Source organism: Anolis sagrei, chromosome 11 (assembly GCF_037176765.1).
Source record: "Anolis sagrei isolate rAnoSag1 chromosome 11, rAnoSag1.mat, whole genome shotgun sequence".
Taxonomy (NCBI): Eukaryota; Metazoa; Chordata; class Lepidosauria; order Squamata; family Dactyloidae; genus Anolis; species Anolis sagrei.
The window spans coordinates 6,953,341-6,971,586 of record NC_090031.1 but is presented as its reverse complement, the minus strand read 5'-3'; the positions used below and the strand labels follow the sequence as shown (position 1 = coordinate 6,971,586).

At 44.8% G+C, this 18,246-nt stretch overlaps 1 protein-coding gene across 7 annotated transcripts in view; it reads right to left on the bottom strand.

The window, feature by feature from the left end:
• PBX3 (PBX homeobox 3) overlaps nt 1–18,246 on the bottom strand; it is a 291,273-nt gene that overhangs the window by 12,684 nt on the left and 260,343 nt on the right. For 5 of the 7 annotated variants that reach the window (XR_010910327.1, XR_010910328.1, XM_067471835.1 and 2 more), the window contains 3 exons: nt 12,653–12,818; nt 7,035–7,147; nt 5,987–6,076 (listed from right to left, as the gene is read on the bottom strand). Coding sequence is in view for 5 of the 7 variants with exons in the window: in XM_067471835.1 (XP_067327936.1) it covers nt 5,987–6,076; nt 7,035–7,147; nt 12,653–12,818 (369 nt within the window). In the remaining 2 variants the exon portion in view is untranslated. The remainder of the gene's footprint in view (nt 1–5,986; nt 6,077–7,034; nt 7,148–12,652; nt 12,819–18,246) is intronic. The other 2 variants (XM_067471834.1, XM_060757406.2) reach the window with 1 other exon arrangement.

Genomic DNA, 18,246 nt, shown 5'->3' with positions numbered 1-18,246 from the left:
CCCACCCAAATTCTACCATTGCTGTGTGGATTGAGACCAGAAGTCACATGGCATGACCCTTGCGCCTAATCCAGACTGTGCCAACAGCTGGAAAGACCCGGGTTTTCTGAAATACCCGGGTCTTTCCAGCTGTCAAATTACTTGGGCACAAATCAGGGCTTTCCTGCTTTGTGCTAAAATAATTCATTTTTACCTGAGGCATCATTTGGACACCCCAGGAAAAAATGCTGGTGGGTGCGCATTTTCCACCCTGTGTGGATGTGCCCTTAGACATATAGAGTTTCTTGGAAACACATCAACATTTTTGTCCCACCCAAATTCCACCACTGCTTTGTGGATTGATACCAGAAGTCACATGGCATGATCCTTGCGCCTAATCCAGACAGAGCCAACAGCTGGAAAGACCCGGGTCTTCTGAAAGACCCGGGTCTTTCCAGCTGTCAAATTACTTGGGCACAAAGCAGCGTTTTCCTGTTTTTTGTGCCAAAGGAATTCATTTTTACCTGAGGCATCGTTTGGACACCCCAAGAAAAAATGCTGGAGGGCGCACATTTTCCACTCTGTGTGGATGTGCCCTTAGACATATAGAGTTTCTTGGAAACACATCAACATTTTTGCCCCACCCAAATTCCACCACTGCTGTGTGAATTGAGACCAGAAGACACGTGACATGATCCTTGCGCCTAATCCAGACTGTGCCAACAGCTGGAAAGTTCCGGGTCTTCTGAAAGACCTGGGTCTTTCCAACTGTCAAATTACTTGGGCACAAAGCAGAACTTTCCTGCTTTGTGCCAAAGGAATTAGTTTTTACATGAGGCATTGTTTGGACACCCCAGGAAAAAATGCTGGAGGGTACGCATTTTCCACCCTGTGTGGATGCGCCATTAGACATATAGAGTTTCTTGGAAACACATCAAAATTTTTGCCCCACCTAAATTCTACCATTGCTGTGTGGATTGAGAGCAGAAGTCACGTGGCACGATCCTTGCGCCTAATCCAGACTGTGCCAACAGCTGGAAAGACCCGGATCTTCTGAAAGACCCGGGTCTTTCCAGCTGTCAACTTAAGGTAAAGGTTGTCCCCTGACATTAAGTCCAGTCATGTCTGACTCGGGGGTGTGGTGCTCATCTCCATTTCTAAGCCGAAGAGCCGGCGTTGTCCGTAGACACCTCCAAGGTCATGTGGCCGGCATGACTGCGTGGAGCGCCGTTACCTTCCCGCTGGAGCGGTACCTATTGATCTACTCACATTTTGCATGTTTTCGAACTGCTAGGTTGGCAGAAGCTAGGGCTGACAGCGGAAGCTCACGCCGCTCCCCGGAATCGAACCTGTGACCTTTCAATCAACAAGCTCAGCAGCTCAGTACTTTAACCCACTGCGCCACCGGGGGCTCCATTAGCTGTCAACTTACTTGGGCACAAAGCAGGGCTTTCTTGCTTTGTGCCAAAAGAATTCAATTTTACCTGAAGCATCGTCTGGACACCCCCGGGGAAAAATGTGGGAAGGCAAGCATTTTCCACCTTGTGTGGATACGCCATTAGACATATAGAGTTTCTTGGAAACACATCAACATTTTTGCCCCACTCAAATTCCACTACTGCTGTGTGGATTGAGAACAGAAGTCATATGGCATGATCCTTGCACCCCAGGAAAAAAAATGCGGGAAGGCACACATCTTCCACCTTGTGTGGATGCGTGCTTAGACATATAGAGTTTCTTAAAATCACATCAACATTTTTGCCCCACCAAATTCCACCACTGCTGTTGTGTGCCTTCAACCCGTTTCCAGATTATGGTGATGCTATCTGGGGCTTTCTTGGCCAGATGTGTTGAGTGTTAGTTTATCTTTGCCCCCCTCTGAGGCTGAGAGATTATGGCTTGCACAAAGTCATAATCTCTCCCAGATGGGAACAGCTGCCTAGGGGTGCTAAGTTTGCTCTTTGCTACGTTTCTTTCCCAAAGACACAAGGATAGTCTTCAAAATCGAGTTTTCAAATTGTGTTCCAGGTTTGAGGCTTCTTCTTCACACTTTGGTCAACGGTCAAGAGATTCTGAGAGCTACAGTCCAAAACTCCTGGAGGATGAGAGTTTGGGGATCACCAAGCTAAAGAAATGATACTAACGGCAGCTCCTTCAAGAGGAAGCCATAAAAATATGAGACCTGAAACTGGATCCAAATGGACTCAGGGGTCCCATCAGGGGTTTTCATGGTGGTCGGCCACTTGCCGAAGGGTATTCAAGTATTCTCATATTGGTTTGCTGGCGAGTGGCATTCAGTAAGCGGGTGCCTGAACTGTAAAATGGCATTAATAGGGAGTGACTGAACAGCCCTTTTCATCTTGTGCCAGATTACAATTGCTACACAAAATGATTAATAATCATGGCCCGGCGGTGCCACCCGTATGTCCCGGCTCTCCACTTGATCCACACTGACTTCTTTCTTCTTCTTCTTTTTTATCAATAACAAGGACAAATAACTTTGCGGCAGAACATGAAGGCTTTCCAGGAAACGGCAAGGTTGGATTCATTACCGCAAATGTGAAGGTCAGGCTGACCCCGAGGCGAGAGAAACCGGCCCTCTGGAATCGTGCCCAGGTATTTATTAATACCGACCGAGCAGGCCCTTTGATTCTCTCTCGCTTGCTTTCAAGGGAGTAGAGATGTGTAACTGGGAGTCGGTGTGATTTAGGTGTGTGTGTATACGTGAGTGTGCATTCAAGTTGCCTGTTGACTTACAGTGAGACTATGAATTTCATAGACAAGGAATACTCTGAGGTGGTTTTTCCTCCAAACTTGAGCTTACAGTACCTGAGAGTCATGGGCAATCTTGCATAAAAATACTAACCAGGGTTGACCCTCTTGAGCTTCCAAGATCTGGTGCCTTTAGGGTACCTGAGGGACTTGAGGGTACCTTCAAGATGCCTGTTGACTTATGATGATCCTATATATTTCATAGGTTTGTCTTAGATCAGGAATCCTAAGAAGTGGTTTTGCCAGTACTGTTCTCTGAAATATCGTCTAGACCAGTGGTTCTCAATCTTCCTAATGCCGTGACCCCTCATGTTGTGGTGACCCCCAACCATAACCCTAACATTATGAATCGCCATGTAAATTATGATCTGCAGGATGTATTTTCATTCAATGGACCAAATTTGGCACAAATATCCCATATGCCCAAATTTGAATACTAATGGGGTTGGGGGGGGGGGGTATTTTGTCATTTGGGAGTTGCAGTTGCTGGGATTTATAGTTCACCTACAATCAAAGAACATTCTGAACTCCACCAGCGATGGAATTGAACCAATCTTGGCACATAGAACTCTCATGCCCAACGGAAAATACTGGAAGGGTTTGGTGGGCATTGCCCTTGAGTTTTGGAGTTGTAGTTCACCTACATCTAGAGAGTATTGTGGACTCAAACAATGATAGATCTGGACCAAACTTGGCACGAATATTCAATATGCCCAAATGTGAACACTGGTGGAGTTTGGGGAAAATAGAGCTTTGCATTTGGGAGTTGTAGTTGCTGGGTTCTGTAGTTTACCTATAGTTCCTTGAACCCAACCAACAATAGAATTGGGCCAAACTTCCAACACAGAACCCCCGTGACCAACAGAACATATTGGAGGGATTTGGGATGAATTGACAGTGATTTAGGGGAGATGTACTTCACCATCTACCTTTCTGATGAGTCTTTGGTGACCCCTCTGAAAGGTGGGTGGCTTTCACGGTGTTCCAACCTTATTTCTCTCACATTTAGCAGCAACGTTGCCCGGGGGACACCCGACTGTATTTACTCAGTCTTCGAGGAGGCTCTTTCCGTGTCCCCCAGGGAAGTTGATGAAGAAACACAACCTACAAACGATTTACAGACCCAATAAGAAAATCCAACCAATGCTACGTTCAGCAAAGGACAAGAGGGATCCTCATACCTCTGCAGGAGTCTACCATACACCATGCGGATGTGGACAAGTCTCCATAGGGACCACCAAACACAGCAGAATTGCCCAGACATGACTCAAAGAACATGAAAGGCACTGCAGACTAATTCAACCCGAGAAGTCATAGCAGAGCCCTTGATGAACCAACCTGGACACAGCATATTATTTGGCAACACAGGAATGCTGAACCACTCTAACAACTACCATGTCATACTATATAGAGAAGCCATTGAAATCCACAAGCATGTGGACAATGTCAACAGAAAGGAGGAAACAATGAAAATGAACACAATCTGGCTACCGGTATTTAAAGACTGGTTTTCTGTGGGCAAGCAGATGGCGACAACTGGATGGAATATGTTCTGCATCAGAAACTTGAGCTGATGTGGTCTATCCAATGCAATTTTCCAAATCAGCACCCCAAATAAACAATCTGAATGTAATGTTGACCAAAAACTGATTCGTAACTCTTTTGGTACTCATGTTGGAGAGTGGTCCCTGGTCAGAGTGGTCCCTGGTCAAAAACAGGTTGGGAATTGTTGGGAATTCTAACACCACACTGCCCAAGTCTCAAGTCCTCAAAGAGGAACAGCTTAGTTGTTTAGTATATGGTTGAAGCCTGTAACACAGTGATTCCTGTTAGAGACAACTGCCCTAAAATAAAGCAGAGCATCCAAAAACCAAACAGGATACTTAAAGTTGAGGAACAGCTCACAGCTAGCAAAGCATGAAGTGCTTCCCCCATGTCTTCTGTATGACAGTCGGGAATGTCTCTAATTTCTTGTCTCGTCTCTGTTTCTGCTCTCATTTTGATTGATTGTGTAGAATGGATACTTTTCTACTGCAAGCCTTTATTTTGACTTCTGTTCCTTACATCTTAGCACATGGTGTGTGCTTTGAGATCTCTCTCTGCTTATGTGTCAGGAGAGATGTAGGGATGGGTGTTTTTTCCCCTTCTTGAAACCTTAGAAGAGATGGGTGTTAGAGTAACTCAGACCTAGTTATTTTACTATTAAGAAATGCAGTTATTGTTTATTATATTGTAAATAAACCTTTTGTGATTGTTTAAGGATTGGACTCTGCATCTTTGTCTGCCTAAGCTCTGAATTCTTTACAGACACATCACACGGAACTTCATGCTTTGCTAGCTGTGAGCTATTGCTCAGCTTTAAGTATCCTGTTTGGTTTTTGGATGCTCTGCTTTATTTTAGGGTAGTTGCCTCAAGTATGCTTTTTGGTTTTTGGATGCTCTGTTTTATTTCAGGGTAGTTGTCTCAAGTATCCTGTTTGGTTTTTGGGTGCTCTGCTTTATATTAGGGTAGTTGTCTCAAGTATCGTGTTTGGTTTTTGGATGCTCTGCTTTATTTTAGGGTAGTTGTCTCAAGTATCCTGTTTGGTTTTTGGATGTTCTGCTTTATTTTAGGGTAGTTGTCTCAAGTATCCTGTTTGGTTTTTGGATGTTCTGCTTTATTTTAGGGTAGTTGTCTCAAGTATCCTGTTTGGTTTTTGGATGCTTTGCTTTATTGTAGGTTAGTTGTCTCTAGTATCCTGTTTGGTTTTTGGGTGCTCTACTTTATTTTAGGGTAGTTATCACAAATATCCTGTTTGGTTTTTGGATGCTCTGCTTTATCTTAGGATAGTTGTCTCAAGTATCCCGTTTGGTTTTTGGATGCTCTAAGCTTTATTTTAGGGTAGTTGTCACAAGTATCCTGTTTGGTTTCTGGATGCTCTGCTTTATTTTAGGGTAGTTGTCTCAAGTATCCTGTTTGGTTTTTGGATGCTCTAAGCTTTATTTTAGGGTAGTTGTCACAAGTATCCTGTTTGGTTTCTGGATGCTCTGCTTTATTTTAGGGTAGTTGCCTCAAGTAACCTGTTTGGTTTTTGGATGCTCTAAGCTTTATTTTAGGATAGTTGTCTCAAGTATCCTGTATGGTTTTTGGATGCTCTGTTTTATTTTAGGGTAGTTGCCTCTAACAGGAATCACTGCATTACAGGCTTCAACCAATCCCACTTGTTTTGCAATACCCTTCACCAGTGGTACTCACATTTAAATTATGTGGACTGTACAGCGAATTTCCTCCCAAGCCATCACTGTAGCCTCCCGTCTGATTGATAACATGACGCAGGGTATCCACCTACAAGGAGGAGACACAGAAACAAGAAGAATCTCACCATTAAAAAAAAGACAAACAAGGAAACCTACTCATATGTGGTCAGTTACAATAAGGACAGGTATGAAAGAAAACCTGAATGTACATGTGTGCAATGGTGGTGCTCTGCTGAAGTCAACTCCTCCAAATAGTGTAACCCACTTTTCCTGGATCTCACGCTTTCACCAGTTTCTGCTTTGGTATTGTCACAACCAGAAAGACTAGATTCTTCCTTTCCTGCTTTGTATTAGTTTTTAAAAGGGAAGTGTCTATGATCTCCTAGCCAAAGTGTTTAGATTGCGGAGGCCTATGGGGCGCATTACTGTGGAATAGACACGCAGCCCTGGAAATCCAAGGCATCCCCATTGATCTTTTGTTTTAAAAGCGACTGCAATGGTGACAGAGAACAAAAGGCAAACAAAAAACCAAGCCAGACAGCTCAGCTAGATCAGGATTTTGCACTTCAACTAGTTAACCAAAGGTGATCCCAGAAAGGAAGCGGAGAAAAGAAAAGAAATTAAAACCAAGATTTCAGAGTTGACAGCAGAAGAACACAACCCACCCCCCTCCAAACCCCGTGCTGTGAGCTCAAGCCAGAGCCGAACTTGCATTCACAAAGCTTGAAACGTTTCCAATCGAGGGAGGAAGGGGAGGTACGGGGGGAAAAAGAGCAAGAACCCCATTGTTTACATGGGTGAGACTCTACGACAACGTCAAAGGTACCAAATGCCATTGGTACCTTTAGTTTACTTTTTTTTTCCTTTTGCCCAATTTTGCCCAAAAGGCGCGGAAGATATTTTCAAGTAGTCAGAGGCCAAAAAAAGGAAAATAAAAAGGTGGAATTTGTAGTTGGATGGATCGTTTCGAGTTTGCCTTCCTTTTTGTGCAAGTAAATGAAGCCCAAACCCTGCTACCCTATTTGGGAGGGGCGATTTTCTCCTACCTGTGATTGCACATTGGCTCCGACTTGGGCCCCCTGGTAAGAATCCCCATTCAGACTCTGCATGTTCATGAACATGTCCCCAGAATTAGGGAGGTTAAAAGAACCCGAAGAACCTGGAAACGAAAGAGTTCAGTGGCTGAATAACAGAGAGCGGCAAGCAATACACACACACACACAGGTACCCACATGCGCGCATTCACCCTTTCCAGAGCTTGGAAAGATCTGTAGGAATATGAAGCTATTCCTTTTAGTATTTTGAACACAATGCGTGACTTCACATGTAATACATTCATGCACTATCATATATACTCGTGTATAAGTCTATAGAAAGTTTAGCCGACAAGTTGACCCAAATAAACCTTGGTCAACGTATCGATGGCTCAATGCAACCTTAACTCTAACCAAAGGAAAGGCCATTTGAGTAATGTGATGAAAGACAAGAGCTTAGTCCATACCAGGAGAACCTCAAAGAAGCACCAATCCTTTCGGCTGTGGTATTGTATTTTGAAGGCTTGGTTGGTAAAACAGCCACAGTGGCCATGAGTGGCTGCCTCCCAGACATAGCACTGGCCATTTCCCTTTCTATGGGATGATTCATGGGTCATATCAAAATCTATAACTTTGGGCTCAAAAACCTGCCCGTGACTAATACATGAGGTAGACTTATACATGAGTATATATCAGGTATGGCAACCTCAGGCTCAGGGGCTGGGTATGGCCCCTTGGGCTCTTTTCTCCTCTCTCTCACCATCTCTCTTACCTGCCTTCCTCTCTCTTTCCTTCCTCTTTCCTTTCCTTCCACCCTTCCCTTCCATTCTTTCATTCTTCCTTCCCTTTTGTCTTTCCTTCCTTCCCTCTTCCCTCCCTCCTTCCCTCTCTCCCTCTTTCTCCTTCCATCCTTCCTCCCTTTCACTCTTCCTTCTCTCTTTGCTTACTCCTTCTCTTCCAACATTTCATCCTTTCTTCCCTTTTGTCTTTCCTTCCTTCCCTCTTTCCTCCCTCCTCTTCTCACCCCCTCTTTCTCCTTCCTTCCATCCTTCCCTTCCCCCTTTTCATTCATTCTTACTTCTCTTTCCTTCCTTCCATCTATTCTTCCCTTCCACCCTTTCATCCTTTCTTCCTTCCCTTTTGTCTTTCAGTCCTTCCTTCTTCCCTCTTTCCTCTCTCCTTCCCTTTCTCCCTCTTTCTCCTTCCATCCTTCCCTTCCTCCTTTTCATTCGTCCTTACTTCTCCTTCCCTTCCCTTCCCTTCCCTTCCCTTCCCTTCCCTTCCCTTCCCTAGCCTTCCCTTCCCTTCCCCCATTTCTTCCATTTTGGCCTTACTTCCCTCTTTCCTCTCTCCTTCCCTCTCTCTTTCTCCTTCCATCCTTCCCTTCCTCCCTTTCACCCTTCCTTCTCTCTTTACTTCCTTCCATCCATTCTTCCCTTCTACCCTTTCATCCTTCCCTTTTGTCTTTCAGTCCTTCCCACTTTCCTTCCTCCTCTCCTCTCTCCCTCCTTCTTTCTTCTTCCATCCTTCCCTTCCTCCTATTCATTTGTCCTTCCTTCTCTTTCCTTCCTTCCATCCTTCCCTTCTACCCTTTCATCCTTTCTTCCTTCCCCTTTTCCTCCCTCCTTCCCTCCCTCCCTCTTTCTCCTTCCATCCTTCCCTCCCTGCCTTTCCTCCTTCCTTCTCTCTTTCCTTCCTCCTTCCCTTCTTTCCTTCCATCACCATGTAGCCAGTCCTCCCAGCAGGGAGTGCTAGCATGTGGCCTCCAAGTTAGAAAGTTTGCCCACACCTGGTATATATAGCAATATGCTATTTTCAATTATTGTTTGAATTTTATTTTCCAACCTGAGCAAACAGGCGAAGGGTCTTCAAACCCTACCAAAATGAAGCTTAAAAGATAACATTTTGTTAAACGAATGGTGGACATTGAAAAACGCATTCAGGCACCAGGACATGCTTTGTTGCTCCCTAAAGTAACATGTTCCAGTTGCTTTTAACATGTTAGTTCCAAGCTCTGAATAACACGCACCCTCCCAAGACCAAGAAGAAGGCAAAAGGAAAGAGGAGGAGAAGGAAGACACGATGAAGGCAGGCAGGAAGTGCTTTGCAAAGTCAGTTTCAATGGAGAGAGAGGCAGCACCTTGAGAAACAGAAGACATACTCCACAACCAAAGTGCCCAAGAAAGACACAAATTGGGTAAGGATAACGGCAAGTTGTGCACCCAAAGGCAAACGTATGTAAATGCAATGGAGAGAATAAGCTAAGGACTAAAACTCATTGAATGATGTTGACTTTAACCAGTTGCAGACTCAGTAAATATGACTTTTAGGCACTCCAAGAATTACTATTTTCCGTGACTGTTGGAAAAGGGGTCTTAGGGGCTCAGAGCAGCATTTCCCTCCCAAGCAAAATATCTATATGTTCTTAAAACCACAATGTTCTCCCTCACCATCAGCAAACACCGTCCAGAAGCTCCCTTTCGGTGCTGTCACTAAAGACTAAAAGGGGGTTTCAGACTCCGCTTGGGTTTAATGCCTCCTCTGGCTGGAAATGACTGGTAATTGCTAATTAAGTTGATTTGTTCTCATCTGAAGGCAGAAACTCCCGTTCCTTTTGTCCCTTGGCTTTGCGGCTTTTGAAGGACTCTTCTCATTTTGCACCCAAAGGGAACGGACTAGGCTTGGGTAGAGTGGCCCCAAAGAGACAATCTCCTGGCACCATCATCTATTAGTTAGCACGATATGCAAAAGACACCACACAGCTAGAAACTTTCAGGAGGTTAATTGAAAGAGTGGGACTGCTAGAGATGCCTTCTTTGGATTCATGTCCTTGGTGGTTAGGTTTAGAGAGAGTTAGCTACTTTCGAGAGTGTCCTTTCAAGACTAGATGGTCTCGCTACAGATCCTAGTAGGGTTACAAAGCATTAGAGGATGTTGGAGGCTTTCAGGGCAGACAGCCAATTCTCTCACACCAGTAGCGACTTGCAGTTTCTCAAATCACTCCTGACACAAGAAAAATATATTATTATTATTTGGATGGTAAAACATCAAAAACATCTGGGCGTCCCCTGGGCAACGTCCTTGCAGACAGCCAATTTTCTCACACCAGAAGCAACTTGCAGTTTCTCAAGTTGCTCCTGACACAACAATATATATATATATATATTTATTATTATTTGGATGGACGTTGCCCAGGTGTTTTTGATGTTTTACCATCCTTGTGGGAGGCTTCTCTCATGTCCCCACATGGGAAACTGGAGCTGATAGAAGGAGCTCATCTGCACTCTACCCGGATTCGAACCTGCGACCTGTCTGTCTTCAGTCCTGGCGGCACAAGAGTTTAACCCACTGCACCACTGGGGGCTCAATAATAATAATAATAATAATAATAATAATAATAATAATAATAATAATGGTAAAAAGATGCTTCAAGCAATCATGCCGGCCACATGACCAGGAGGTATCTACAGATACAGGCTCCTCGACTTGGAAATGGAGAAAGAGCACCTCCCACAGAGTGGGAGATGAGCACCACCTCCAGAGCTGGAAATGAGAGGGGAAGCCTTTGCCATTGTCTCTGTGTTGTGTCTCATTATATGTCTTTGTAATAAGGCACTGAATGTTTGCCTGTGTCTGCTTGGGAATGTAGAAAGAGCACCTCCCACAGAGTGGGAGATGAGCACCACCTCCAGAGCCGGAAATGAAAGGGGAAGCCTTTGCCATTGTCTCATTATATGTCATTATAATAGTGCATTGAATGTTTGCCTGTGTCTGCTTATATACTGTCATCTGCTCTGAGTCCCCTCTGGAGACGGCCGGAATATAAATAAAGTATTATTATTGTTATTACTATTTGAAACACAACAAGATGAGTCCACAGCAGACAAGATCACTCTGTTGGCTGTTGAATTGGATCACACGTCGGACAGTTCCCAAGTGTCTAGGACTGTGTGATGTATCGGAGAATAATGTGTGCAGATCCCAGTAAGGTGGCTTTCTGCAGCTGGCAGATGGTAATTTTGTCAGAGCCAATTGTGTTTAAGTGCAGGCCAAGGTCTTTAGGCAACGCACCCAGTGTGCCGATCACCACTGAGACCACCTTGACAGTTCGATCTTTAAATCCTTAAATTAAATTATTAACTTAAATTATTAAATTATTAAATTATTAAATTATTAAATTATTAAATTATATTGAATTGAATTAGGCGATCCCTCATTGGATGAGTAAGACGGTCTTCCATGATGGGTTTCCTTGTGGATTCGTAGGTGGCTGTGGAGCCCTATTCTTGACCCGCATCTTCTCCCACAGTGAAGGCATTGGTTTCCAGGTGGAAGGCAATCCTGGTCAGCGTTGGCTTGACGCGCCTTCCTCTTGGCCCGTTTCTCTCTTTCACCCTCTACTTGTGCCTCCTCGAATTCTGCAGCACTGCTGGTCACAGCTGACCTCCAGCTGGAGCGCTCAAGGGCCAGGGCTTCCCAGTTCTCAGTGTCTATGCCAGTTTTTTTAAGGTTGGCTTTGATTATTTATTTGGTTATTTGAATATTTGATTATTTGATTTGGTAAAGGTTGTCCCCTGACATTAAGTCCAGTCATGTCTGACTCTGGGGTGTGGTGCTCATCTCCATTTCAAAGGCGAAGAGCCAGCGTTGTCCATAGACACCTCCAAGGTCATGTGGCCAGCATGATCGCATGGAGCACCGTTACCTTCCCACCTATTGATCTACTCACATTTGCATGTTTTCGAACTGCTAGGTTGGCAGAAGCTAGGGCTGACAGCGGAAACTCACGTCGCTCCCTGGAATCGAACCTGCGACCTTTTTTTTTGGTCAACAAGCTCAGCAGCTCAGTGCTTTAACCCACTGCACCATTTGATTAAATTATTAAATTATTAAATTATTAAATTATTAAATTATTAAATTATTAAATTATTAAATTATTAAATTATTAAATTATTAAATTATTAAATTATTAAATTATTAAATTATTAAATTATTAAATTATTAAATTATTATGATTTCATGGCCAGAGAGAATGCTGCTGGAACATGGCCATACAGCCCAAAATAATTCACAGCAACCTGAAATGTATGGGTTCCCCATAAGTCAACAGGTAACTTTGGAAGCACAAAAACACACATGGAAATACAATAGCCAACCTTGGGCAAATCACTCTTTAGAAGAAAGCAATATATGCTGCAGTAAAGAATACATCCTGACAAGTCCTTCTTGAAGTCCTCAATTTGCTTTGGCTCATTGAGGCCATGTTGACTTTCCATGAGAACAATAAAAGTCTGGCAAATACCCCAAATACTCCATCCATAGCTTTTTCTTGCTTGGATGTTAAGGAGTGGCATTGCTGCCATTGGTTTTGAGCTAACCAGCCAATCCTTTGGGATGTAAATCTGCAGAATGAGAAGACCTTACGAAAGGCATCCTTGGTCCCACCTTTCCTTCAAAGCCACTTCCTGCTGAGCCAACACCAAAGGGATAAGCCAAGACACCGAAGAACCTCTGTTCTTCACCCCAATGAGAATGCATTGCTCCTTTGAGTAATCCTGCTCCAATCCCATCCATCTTTGATTTTGAAGGCACCAACCAGGTCATGCCACTGGGAAGTGGATGCTACCTACCAGAGTTTGGCGTAGTGGGGGAGTTTGTCTGGTTGTTTTGGACAGCTGCTGCTACAGCGTGTGCGGCCGTCACCGCTGTTTTTGCTGCGTAGAGGTTGGCTTCTTCCTGAAATTTCCCTATGTTCTTCTTGTACCTGATTCTCTTGTTGCCAAACCAGTTAGATACCTGCCGAAGAAGTGGAGAAAGAAAAGCCATTCATAAGATCGAAATGGCAAATCAGGGTTAAATGGCAACCAGCACAAACATTTCAAGATGCCAAAATCCCCAATCTATTATGACTGTGCCACTTTTGAAAGATGAGTTCAATAATATCAAAGGCGTACAGATCCCATAAACCCAACCTTGCCACCTAACTAGGTAGGAAGCCAAGAGCCAGACAACCAGATAATGAGAACAACTTTTATGAACCTTTTACTGAATTGGAAACGGCTCTCAATAAACGTGAAAATGGCAAAGCCTCTGGTCTGGACGATCTACAAATTTAACCCAAAAGCAAGGCTGCTGAAGCTGATGAACAACTGCACTGCATCCTGTCAGATCCCTAAAATCTGGGGGAAAGCAAGAGTTGAAACCAGGTAAAGACCGTAATGCCAATCTATATAAATAAAAATGTAATGCTCGTTTGTGGGATTAACATAACTCAAAAACCACTGGGTGAATTGACACAAAATTTGGACACAAGACACCTATCAGGCCAACAAGTGACCATCACTCATAAAAACACTGGAAAATACAGCAGAAGAGACATAAAAAGCAAAAAAACATTACAACACACGCACAAAGCCACATATGTACACAAACACACATATATACACACATACACAAATGTATACAGAAATATATACACACATATATGCACATACAAAACACAAATACACAGAAAGGGGGAAGGAAGGAAGGAAGGAAGGAAGGAAGGAAGGAAGGAGAGAAGGGAGAGAAAGTGGGAAAGGAGAGAAGGAAAGAAGGAAGGAAGGAAGGAAGGAAGGAAGGAAGGAAGGAAGGAAAGAAAGAAAGAAAGAAAGAAAGAAAGGGAAAGAAGGAAGGAAGGAGAGAAGGAAATAAAAAAGTGAAAGAGAGAAGGGAGGAGAGAAGGAACGAAAGAGAGAAAGAGGGAGGGAGGCGAAGAGGGAGAGAAAGAGGGAAAGAAGGAGAGAATGAAAGAAAGAAAGGTAGCGTAGGAAGGAAAGAGAGAAGAAAATAAAAAAGTGAAAGGGAAGGAAGGAGAGAAGGAACGAAAGAGAGAAAGAGGGAGGGAGGGAAGGAAGGAAAGAGACAATGAAGGATGGAACCAAAGAGCAAAGGATGCGAGAAAAGAAACAGGCAGAGAAGGAAGAAAGAAGAAAGGAAAGAAAAAGAGGGAAGGAGGGAAAGAGGGAGGGAAGGAGAGAAAGAAAGAAGGGGAGAAAGAGGGAAGGAAGGTTGGCCACAGCAACATATATATACGCACGTATATACACACACAAAACAAATACACAGAAAGGGGGAAGGAAGGAAGGAAGGAGAGAAGGAAATAAAAAAGTGAAAGAGGGAAGGAAGGAGAGAAGGAACGAAAGAGAGAAAGAGCGAGGGAGGGAGGGAGGGAAGGAGAGGAGGGAGAGAAAGAGGGAAAGGAGAGAAGGAAGGAAAGAAAGGAAGGAAGAAAGGAAGGAAGGAAGGAAGGAAGAGAAGGAAGGAAGGAAGGAGAGAAGGAAATAAAAAAGTGAAAGAGGGAAGGAGAGAAGGAACGAAAGAGAGAAAGAGTGAGGGGGGAAGGGAGGGAAGGAAGGAAGGAGAGGAGGGAGAGAAAGAGGGAAAGGGGAGAAGGAAGGAAAGAAAGAAAGGTAGAGAAGGAAGAAAGGGGAGAAGGAAATAAAAAAGTGAAAGAGGGAAGGAGAGAAGGAATGAAAGAGAGAAAGAGGGAGGGAGGGGGTGGGAGGGAGGGAGGGAGGGAGGGAAGGAAGGAAGGAGACAAGGAAGGATGGAGCCAAAGAGCAAAGGAAGCGAGAAAAGAAACAGGTAGAGAAGGAAGAAGGGAAAGAAAAAGAGGGAAGGAAGGAAAGAGGGAGGGAAGGAAGGAAGAAAGGAGAGAGAGAAAGAAAGAAAGAAAGAAAGAAAGAAAGAAAGAAAGAAAGGAGAGAAAGAGGGAGGGAAGGTTGGCCACAGCAAAGCGTGGCAGGTACAGCTGGTAAATAAATATTTAGATAGAGATACGGTAGGTCCTATTTCAGAGGCGGTAACTGTGAGATCCACCTTGCCTTAGAAAACCCTATGAAATTCGTGGAGTCGCCATTAGTTGACAGGCAAATGGAAGACCCATTGAGCCATGCTTCTATCAATCATGGTATTTCTAGGCATTCAATGCACAACAACCTTGAGATTAGAAAACCATTATTCCAGACCTGCACGAAACCCTTCCCTTCCAGAAAGAGTGACCGTTGGCCAAAGGTAAAGGAAAGGGGGGAATGGTGCCATTGTTCTTTGTTTTTGGAGAAGGGTGTTGGAACTTGAGCGAGCCAAGCTTGGCCGGCTGCAAAGAAAAAGGCAGGAGGGTGAAGAATAAATCAATAATGGATGAAATGTTGCTTTGTCATCTCTCTTTGAAGATGGCCACAGCGCTGCCAAGCCGGCTTCTCAAGCTCTACCTATTAACCCGCCCAAAGGTCACGGCCAGAACAGCTGAAACAAAGCCGCTGGGGAACAGGATACAGAAACTCTTTTCCAATCTTAGCCATTAGCTGGACGTCTGTAATTAATAACCGTTGTAAATAACTACGGAGCCATTCCTCTCTCACCGGCAGGGCTTTGGCTTTCATACAGGGCACTGGCATAATAACCCAGTGTTGCTTAACCTGGGGGTCGGGACCCCTGTGGGGTTGCGAGGGGGCTTCAGAGGGGTCGCCAAAGACAATCAGAAAACATAGATTTCTGATGGTCTTAGGAACTCCTTTGGCAGAGAACGCTGAAGATCTCTCCGCCTGTCCTCATCTTCCTTTTTGGAAACAGAAGGTGAATCCCCCCACCAAAAGCCCTCCTCTGCTGTGATTGGTCAGCCTCTCAACCAAGGGTACTTTTCTGAGAATCCAAACAGGGAGTGGAGAGCAGGCATGCTCGACGCATGGCAGCATGGTGCGCATGTGTGGGCGAGGGAGAGCATGCGAGACTGGAGGGAGGCTTGCACAAACTAGTCCCTTCAAGGCAGGAGGGTTCTGTGTGGGAAGTTTGGCCCAAATCCATCGTTGCTGGAGCTCAGAAAGCTCTTTGATTGTAGATGAACTATAAATCCTAGCAACTACAACTCCCAAATGTCAAAGTCCTTTCTCCGCAAACTCCTCCAGTGTTCACATTTGGGCAATCTATGTATATATAAATGCTCTGTGCATAATGTGTACCCTAAAAACAAAAGAACCAATGAACGAAATCACACCAAATTTGACAACAAAACTTCTCACAACACAAGGAGTGACCATCACTCAAAAAATTATGATTCTGTCATTTGTTGTAGTTGCTGGGATTTATAGTTCACCTACAATCAAAGAACATTCTGAACCCCACCAACGATGGAATTGAACCAAACTTGGCACACAGGACTCCCCTGACCAACAGAAAATACTGGAAGGGTTTGGTGGGCATTGACCTTGAGTTTTGGAGTTGTAGTTCACCTACATCCAGAGAGCACTGTGGACTCAAACAATGATGGATCAGGACCAAATTTGGCACAAATACTCAATATGCCCAAATGTGAACACTAGTGGAGTCTGGGGAAAATAAATCTTAGCATTTGGGAGTTGTAGTTGCTGGGATTTATAGTTCGCCTACAATCAAAGAGTATTTTGAACCCCAACAACAACAGAATTGGACCTAACTTTCCACACGTAACCCAGATGACCAAGAGAAAAAACTGTGTTTTCTGATGGTCTTCGGAGACCCCTCGGACACTCTCCCGCGACCCCCCCCCCAGGGGTCCCGACCCCCAGGTTGAGAAACACTGTATTAAGGGGGTCGTGGCATAGGAAGGTTGAGAACCACTGCACTAGCATTCATGCAAGTCAATTAGGCTTCTCAGCTGTTAAATGGATATACCCAGGGGCGGCTCGTCCAATACGCGAAGTAAGCAGTCGCAGAACACTTTTTTTGCCGGGGCGCAAAAAATGTAAATGTCCCTCGACCGCTACTTGAGGAGTGCCCCCTCAGCTCACAACAGCCCTAGTAGTCCGGGGGGAGCCTCGGCTTTCTTGCCTCGCTGCCGGGCGATCCTCTTCCCAAAGGGGCCGGGCCCTTGAGCCTCGCCTAGCCCCTCTCGTTCCTGCTCCACCCGGCCACTGGGTGCACGAGCAGAGCCGGCGCTCAATTGTTCTCCGCGTTCTATCCCTTCCCCATGACCGGCTCCCTTTCCCGATCCCCCGGCGCTCCATCCACCTCCTCTCCCCTCCCCAATCCGTGGGTGGGCCAAGGGGCGGAGCCGCCGCACCTGGCCCGCTTCGGGTCCGGAGGCATGTCTGAAGACCCCAGCGTGCACACCAAAAGTCGCCTCTTCTCCTGACTTTCTCTTCAGCCATTGGGACCAAGAGAGAGAGAGAGAGAGAGAGCCCCTCCGGCTGGAGGTATCTCCCACCTCCGCTCCCTCCTTTGTTTTTGCGCCTACCTTCAGGAAAGGTGGGCATCTCCACCTCTCTCTCTCTCTCTCTCTCTCTTGGTCCCAATGGCTGAGGAGAAAGTCAGAAGAAGAGGTGACTTCAGGCATGCCTCCAGACCCAAAGCAGGCCAGGCAAGGGAGCAAGTGTGGCAAGCGTAGTTACTGGGATGTATAGTTCACCTACAATCAAAGAGCATTCTGAACTCCACCAATGATGGAATTGAACCAAATATGGCACACAGAACTCCCACGACAAACAGAAAATATATATCAATTATTGGTTGGGGGGGGGGGCACCAAAATACTGTTTGCTTACCGTTGAAAATTACCTAGGGCCGCCTCTGGATATACCTAGATATCTCTTTGAACTGTCAGGGACAAAGATATGCCAATGCAGAAAATATATTTCAGTTGCCCCAAAATATCTCCTCTGCTTTGAAAGAAATGAACAAAAGGGCCCAGCCTGGAAACATAATAAAAGAAGGTGCGCCTTCTCACCCGCCTGCATCCCCAGACACGGTATTATATATATTGCACTTAATATTACCTTGTCAGTCAGCAAGCAATAATACATTAATGAAAGCCAGCAAATAATTACTGCGGACAATCCAATTATGGCTTTATTAACAGTTTCATAATTGCGGAATCTCTATACGTCAACGGCATTGTCCGCGGATATATAAGAAATCGGCATTTATGCACACCTCTGGACCAATCAAACAGCGGCCCTCACTAATAAAGGCTTGTTTAATTCTCCCAGTAAAATTTTAATATCCCCGCAGCCTGGGGAAGAGACTCGGCGAGTGGATGTTGCCTGACATCGGATCGTTTCCACCCGGCTAGTCCCACTTCTTCTTAATCTTTAATATCAAGGCAATTAAAATTAATGGCCACTCATCCAAAGCCACTGTGGGCAGTGTTGCCTTGACATCCGTTGTTTGATAGGATTACCTAGAGGTTAAACTAACAAGCAAGGTTTAA